At 30.8% G+C, this 7,677-nt stretch overlaps 1 protein-coding gene across 1 annotated transcript; it reads left to right on the top strand.

Annotated features, from left to right (window-relative positions):
* Positions 1 to 4,682: 4,682 nt before the first annotated feature.
* Positions 4,683 to 6,998, top strand: LOC142642612 (NAC domain-containing protein 6). Its single transcript, XM_075817004.1, has 3 exons — positions 4,683 to 4,950; positions 5,079 to 5,347; positions 6,112 to 6,998. The coding sequence occupies exons 1-3, from the start codon at positions 4,767 to 4,769 to the stop codon at positions 6,532 to 6,534; spliced, it is 876 nt and encodes a 291-aa protein (XP_075673119.1). The 5' UTR covers positions 4,683 to 4,766; the 3' UTR covers positions 6,535 to 6,998.
* Positions 6,999 to 7,677: the final 679 nt, after the last annotated feature.

Here is a 7,677-nt window from a genome sequence, read left to right as displayed (position 1 = left end):
TTTAAAATATTATTATTATTATTATTATTATTATTATTATTATTATTTTTGTGTGTATATATTCTAATAAATATTACCGTTTACTTAAAAAAATAGGGATATTTATCCCACATTGGTTGTGTGTCTAATGTCTGCTGTTTATAATTCTAGTCTTCTATAAAGGTTAGACCCTTTTGTAATTGTACTTTGTTTATGTAATGTATTATAAATCTGGTTTAAAATACTATTATTATTATTTTCATGTGTGTTTTAATAAATATTATTGTTTACTAAAAAAAAAAAAGTTTAGTTGTAACTTTAGACTACAACTTTACTCAATATCTTTTTATTAGAAGTGAATTTTAACAAATTCACCGTTGGATTACATCTTTTTCTTATATCCTCTATACTTGCAAAGTTTCTATAAAATTAAAGATTAATAGTTATGTCATCAATAAATTATTTAAATTGCAAGTTTTTGTAATTTAATTTTATGTAGAAATAATAAGCTTATAGATCATAAAGTAAATAATATATGATTAACACAAAATTTGATATGTGTATTAAGCGTGTTAAAAACATGCAATTCAACGATTACATTCTTAAAATATGTAAAAGTGTTTATTTTATTGAGTAAGGTTGTAACCTTAATCTACAATTAATTTTGTAATTAAACTTTGTCCTAAAAAAAAATAGTTGTTTTTAAAAAAAAAAAATCTTGAGAATTACAAATTTTATGAATGTCAAGAACTCTAATTCTCACATTCTAGATGAGATATGTTAATTCTTGTGCACCATGCATACCTTTGGGAGAAGGACAAAATTTAGCTACAAAATTGGTTGTGACTTAAAGTTACAACCTTATTTAATAAAATAAATATTACTACATATTTTGAAAATCTAATCGTTGATTTGCATGTTCTTTACGCTCTTAATACACATGTCAAATTTTGTGTTAATCGGATATTATTTACTATATGATCTATAAGCTTATATTTTATATATAATTTTAAACTACAAAAACTTTCAATTTAAATAACTTATTGATGACATAGTTATTAGTTTTTAATTTTTTAGAAAATTTTCAAGCATGGAGAATATAAGAAGAAGATGTAATTCAATGGTGGATTTATCAAAATTCACCTTCAATAAAAAGATATTAAGTAAGGTTATAATCTTATACTACAACCAATTTTGTTGCTAAACTTTATCATTGGGGGAATTATTATGACTAAGATTCAACTTTTCACTTCTTCTTATAAGGGACATATTTTTATGTAATTGACATATCTTTTGACAAAACGCACTTTACTTGTATTTGAGTAAATCTAAATAGGTTCAAGATGATTATTACAAGTGGTTACATTGAAGACATGCAAATTACTCAAGAACTGCTCAAGAAAAGTGCAATCTGCAAGTCTCAATACATCCTCAACAGAAGCTCGATTTATCGAGGTTCATTAAAGCTCAACACATGTCTCGATCTAACGAGCTTACGGGATTCAAATTATAGCCAGCAACATTTTTATTCTAAAATGCTATTTGTTTATGGATTTGTATAATCCTTATTGGACTAGGAAAGTCTAAGGTTTGTGTATACTTATTTGGAATAGGAGAGTCCATTAAGCTCCTATTTAAACAAGGAGGTGGAAAAAGAAAAAACTAACCCTAGAGAGCTTTATAAGGTTTTCTTTTTGAAACTCTAGCCTCCTCCTACAGAAGAAAGAATTCTTGCTTAGTTTCTTGTATGCCTTTGGGTCCTGTAACTAAGCAAAATCTCTCACACCATCATTGAAGATCTTATTCGTGCAAAGGAGTTAATCATGTATTGGGATCTGTGTATCATTGGTTAAACGTGTATTAAGAGATTAAAGAACATGCAATTTAATGGTTAAAATTTCAAAATATTTAGTAATTTTTATTTTATTGAGTAAGATTGTAGCCTCAATTTCATAGTTAAACTTTGTCTATTCAATAATGATTCATAATAGCCAAATTATTAACTATCACGTTTACTAATTAAGGTTGTATAAGATTATCTTAGACATTAAATTTTACATTTTAAAATTTAATGTTTGGAAATATGTTACAATTCAAATTCTCTCCTTTTTGATAATTCAATAATTGGAAGTTGGGGGCTTTGAATCCTGGACTTGTTTGTTGGACACACTTGGAACTATCAATATATCTACAAGACTCTGGGCTTATAATTCAAATTGTATATTTTAATACCATAAATATCAATTATAAATTTTTGTAATTCTTATGACTTTAATTCTTAATAAGATATTAACCTTTGGAAGCGTGTTCAGAGGTCTTTATCATTCGAATTTCTCTATTAAATCAGCTATTGGTTTTTTTGTATTTCTATATACAAAGTGAACATTTAAAATATACACCAATTCTTATATAACAAAAAATTATATTTATAGACACACACACACACACCAATTCTACTGTAAGAGCGTTTGAAACTTAAAGAGAGTTAAGGAAAATCTTTTCAAAACTATAAACTTGTGTAAAATAAAGACACACAAACAAACATGTGACCAAGAAAACATAAAAAAAAAAATTGAGTACTAAGAAAATTACCCCTACTTCTCAAAGAGATAGTGAGAGAGGGGGAGAGATGTCATTTACTTATGTTTTGTTTTGGCAACTGGCATTTAGAAAAAAAAAAGAAAAAAGAATACATGTTAGTGCCTAAGTTTAAGGAGAAATGCTATGTCTATAATATTTTCTCAATAAATCCTAAATGACAAGTTGTTACAGGTTGATATTGGTGGGGCAAAAAAGTAATTTTAGTGATAGATTCAAATTATAACTAATAATAACTAACTACATATGATTTGTTGTGAAAGTGTTGTGAAGATGTTGTAAACGTAGTAATTCTCAAATTTAAGAGATATGGATTAAAAGTTTTAGAAACTATTTATAAAAGGAGTGCTTCTTTTTCCTTCAAATTAAGAAAGAAAGTGAGATTGGGTGTAAGGAAACAACAAATTTAATAATAAAAAGGGGTTGGGGGGGGGGGGGGGGGTAACTCTTGATAAAGGAAAAGAAGAAGAAGGGTTTTTTTTTGGAGTAAAAAATAGCATGAGTGATTGAAGGAATAGGGGAGCTGTAGCAATTCAAATCTCTAAGTACAGCGCAAGTTCATTATGAAAACTAACAGAAAGTGATTCAATTTGTAGGCCATGTTTAAAGATATAATTTTACGGATTTGTCTTACCTTTAGTACTTTTTAAACTGGAAGTCTCCTTTAGTTTTAAATATACAATGACCAAAAGTAGCGGGTTTTAATATTTACATTTTATTTAGTTAGTGGGTAATGTGATAGTTTCTCATTAAAGTAAAAGGAAATTCCAGTTAAAAAGGTACTTGAGGTAAGCTAAACTCTAATTTTATTGGATTGTCATCTAGTTTTGTCTTTGTTTAAATTTAGGATATAAAAATATTTTTGAACCACCTAAATGTCTATCCCAAACTGAGGAATCCTCTTAAATAGTAGTATATAAGATAACTCTTAATAGTCGTATATAAGATAACTCTTAAGATAAACCATTGATGAATAATAATGAGCTAATGGTCTCTTAATTGATATTACATAGATTACCATTGACTTGGGTCTTTGTTTTTTTGCTTGCAATATAGCATACAAGAAAGTTTTACTGTGGTATACTTATAGGCCTTTGTGTTGTCTTTACTTAAATTTAGGATATACATGTTAAACCACTGAAATGTATATGTCAAACGGAGAAGCCTCTAGTATAGAAGATAACTCTTAAGATTTGAAGTCTCAATAACCGACCTTTAACAATAAAGAAACAATCGATGAATGATAAAGGTCTCTAAATTGATATTACAAAGAGGCCATTAGCCTGGGTCTTTGATTTTTTGCTGCAGTATAGCATACAAGAAAGATTTCACTGTGGTATACTTATAGGTTGGATTGAAACTTGGTGAGTCAAATCGTAGTGTTTAAATCCTCAATTAGTTAAGGTGAGAATTTGGGTCGATATACAAACTAGCAATAATATTAGAAACATTAAAAAAATTACAATTTTGTGAAATAACAAATTGTGATTGATGTAACATAACATTAACATGAATTTCATTATTGATAATACTTTTATTATACATAAATCATAACATATCACGTTACCTTTACATTGTGAAAAAATAACTCTTAAAATTTTGTGTTGGAATACTTATTGGGAAACACAAGATCTACTAGTTTTGGGTTCAAAGAAACAAGCTATAGGAGACCCAATTAATCTGACTGAATGAAATTGTTATTACAAGATTGTTGAAGAGTACCAAGACTGTCTGACCAGTTATTGCCTTCAAAGCTAGGAGCACTTACTTGGTTCAAAAGTTTGAATCGAAAATCAAAATATGTGGTAGAACTACATTATTTAGAAAAATCCCATCAGTCTGGAATTTCCGGGCAAAAGTCCAAAATTGATAGAAAATGAAAAAAGTGTCAATGTTCATGACTCCACGTCCCTATTTATTAGTCACTGGACTTTTTTGTTAAAGCCGCGTGGGTTCCACCATTGTTATGGACCCAAGTCTCTCCAATTTTTTTTCCTGGACTTTTCTGCCCCCACAAACTTGATGACTTGGTCTCAACGTTCTGTATCAGTCATAACACCACAATCCTTACCTTATATATAAATACTTTGATAGTCTTGTAGTATATGCATGTACCAACATTTTCACAAAACCTTATAAGCAATAAGAGAAGCAAAATACTACAGCAATAGAACTCACTATAACCAAACATGGCAGCAGTGTGTGGCATGGATGAAATGAGACCGGAACTTGAACTTCCGGGATTTCGTTTCCACCCAACTGAGGAAGAGCTCCTTGATTTCTACCTCAAAAACATGGTATATGGAAAGAGAATGCATTATGATATAATTGGCTTTCTCAACATATATCATCATGATCCTTGGGACTTGCCAAGTACGTACTTGTTGCTCTAACTTCAAATACTTCAAGTTTTTGCATTGTTTTTGAATTATAAGAGTAGCAAAATATGCTTATGCTTGTGCTTATGCTTATTATACTATCATGGTTTCTTGTTATAATAGGATTGGCAAAGATTGGTGAAAGAGAATGGTACTTTTTTGTGCCAAGAGACAGGAAGCATGGTAGTGGTGGAAGGCCAAACAGGACAACTGAAAATGGGTTCTGGAAAGCCACAGGTTCTGATAGGAAAATTGTTAGCTTATCTGACCCAAAGAGGATCATAGGGTTAAGAAAGACCCTTGTTTTCTACAAGGGAAGAGCCCCAAGAGGAAGCAAGACTGATTGGGTAATGAACGAGTATCGCCTGCCTGATTCATGCCCTTTACCTAAGGTTTGCTACCTTTTCTTTGTACTATTAATTAAACTATTACATTAATGGAGGATAAACTTTTCTTTGTTTTGTTATTTGAAACCCCAAAAAAAAAAAGAGGAGTTTTTTGTTTTGGCTAGCTACTTGGAAAATTAGTCTTCGGTGAATATCTGCATTAGAAAGTATTTTCCAAGAAAAATCGGAGGAATTTGCTTGTTTAAGAAAATGTAGTATTTGAAATCGTTGTCCAAGTCCACGGCCACGGATGTCTCTTTCATGCATAAGTAATTATCTCTCTAGACTTGGAATTAAAACCTTATTGAGAAGTTTCCATGAAAATGTTTATGTTGGAAGTAAGTCAAGTCTAGAGATCATTCCACATATGCGATAACTCTACTTTTGTCCTTTAAGTTCACATGGCCCCCCCTTTCTTTTTTTTTCTTTTTACAAGTAGGCAAGAAGATTCGAAACCAAGAGCAATAATGCTACTAAATTAAAAGACACTTAATCTTGTCTTGTGCATACGTGCACCTCTCGAATCAAGAATTGGGGCCCAATTGATTTTTGTCCATATTATTTAGTACTGGTAGGTAGAACAGAGTATATTTTTTTGAGAGAACAAGGTATCTTTTATTTCCAAGAATAGTAGTGTAGTTGAGTGGTTGTAATTTTAGCTTTTAATGTGGGTTTCGCATGAGAATTAAAAAGTCTTAAAAATAATATAGAGGTAAATAATTGAGCAATGAAATAAAAGTTTTAATAATCTCTAATGTTTGTATATGCAGGACATAGTACTGTGCAAGATATATAGGAAGGCAACTTCCTTGAAAGTCCTAGAGCAAAGGGCAGCCATGGAAGAAGAGATGAAGTTTCATGCTTCTCCTTCACCACCACAATCATCACCACTTGAGACCATCTCATTTTGCACTCCACAGGAGGATCAACTAATGACAATAACACCTGTACAGAATGTTATATTCAAGAAAGAAGTAGAAGATTTGCTAGCAAAAGAGGAGAAAAAGGATGATAGACCATTGGAAAACAAAGTATCTCCCACATCACTGCAATTCCCATTAGGGAAGGACAAGTTGCCAGAGCTTCAAGTTCCAAAACTGAGCATGGACTGGAGCCAAGACCCGTTTTGGACTCAATTAAACAGTCCTTGGCTTCAAAATTTGACCCCTTATGCCAACATTCTGAATTTCTAATCGCTTTCAATTTATTATGCAGAGGATACAATAAACTTTAGGTGGTGTAGATAAATTTTGTGTAAAGTCTATTAAGGACTTTTATATATGGTCACCCTCTAGCTACCTGGTTAAGAAAAAACCCGCTTCAGTTTTACTTGGGTGGTTGGCCATAACTTAATTGTTATTGCTCTTGTGAAAGAACAGTTGCTACTTTTAGTGATTGGCTTCCTTGATCTTTTGTCAAGAAGTTTAGTTATGGCATAATAATCTCATGAACATGAAAATTATTTGCTTTATCGACTGACATATTTAAGTGTTGAGGATGGGGAAAATATCATGGATTCTGCTAAAGAAAGAGAGTTTGGTAGAAAGGGCTTTCTCTTTGAAGAATCTTGTGTTGGAGAGTTGCTTTGATATCTACTTTACTGTTGCATTTAAGAACTATTTTTTCTGTTTGTTATTGCAGACAAAGCTTTAGTGAACTTTTTTATTGTAAATTAGAATCTTAAATATATTAAGGGTTGTGTTAACGGTACTTTTCGCTATCCGTTAATAATAATTTTTTTTTGCAACTTTATAACGGTACTTTTCGCTATCCGTTAATAATAATTTTTTTTTTGCAACTTTATAGCAACTTTTAGTTTTTTATTTTTTTAGTAATTGTTTTTGATAATTTTTTTTTTTCACTTTTTTAAAGTAAGACCATAAAAGAAAATATTAACCAGCACCATCCTGTGATTTTTTAATATTCCCCATATATCAATAAATAAGAAAAGAAAAAGAAAAGAAAAGAGAGACATTTGTATGCTTGTTAGGAAAAGCTTTTCATATTAGTTGTTGAGCCTTGACTTGTTCTACTTTTAGGTCTACGTCTTTGTTTCCTACCAAACAAAATTTTTGCGGCCATCTCTCTGACAGAGTGACAGTCTCACATAGAGATAGGGATTAGTGCATGCAAATGGCAATGCTTTGAATTATCTCATACCAGGTTAATATAGAGGGAGCCAAGGGTTGGTGCAACGGTTGAAAAATTTGGATGTATGTCAATTATATATGTCCAAATTTCAATAAATCCGGTGTTCGGGAGCACTGAAACCCAAGTGGGTTCCCATTATAGAAGAGGGATACACAAGTCTCCTAACTAATACACATATTTAAGAA

This window comes from Castanea sativa, chromosome 7 (genome assembly GCF_040712315.1).
Source record: "Castanea sativa cultivar Marrone di Chiusa Pesio chromosome 7, ASM4071231v1".
NCBI classification, from domain to species: Eukaryota; Viridiplantae; Streptophyta; class Magnoliopsida; order Fagales; family Fagaceae; genus Castanea; species Castanea sativa.
Note: the sequence above shows the minus strand (reverse complement) of the source record. Positions and strands in the feature narration are given on the sequence as shown.

Bases quoted from the DNA above. Each gene is read 5' to 3' on its own strand.
- LOC142642612 (XM_075817004.1), top strand. From the start codon at position 4,767: ATGGCAGCAGTGTGTGGCATGGATGAAATGAGACCGGAACTTGAACTT. The intron at 4,951-5,078 runs GTACGTACTTGT...TTGTTATAATAG, and splicing joins TGATCCTTGGGACTTGCCAA to GATTGGCAAAGATTGGTGAA. The intron at 5,348-6,111 runs GTTTGCTACCTT...TTGTATATGCAG, and splicing joins ATTCATGCCCTTTACCTAAG to GACATAGTACTGTGCAAGAT.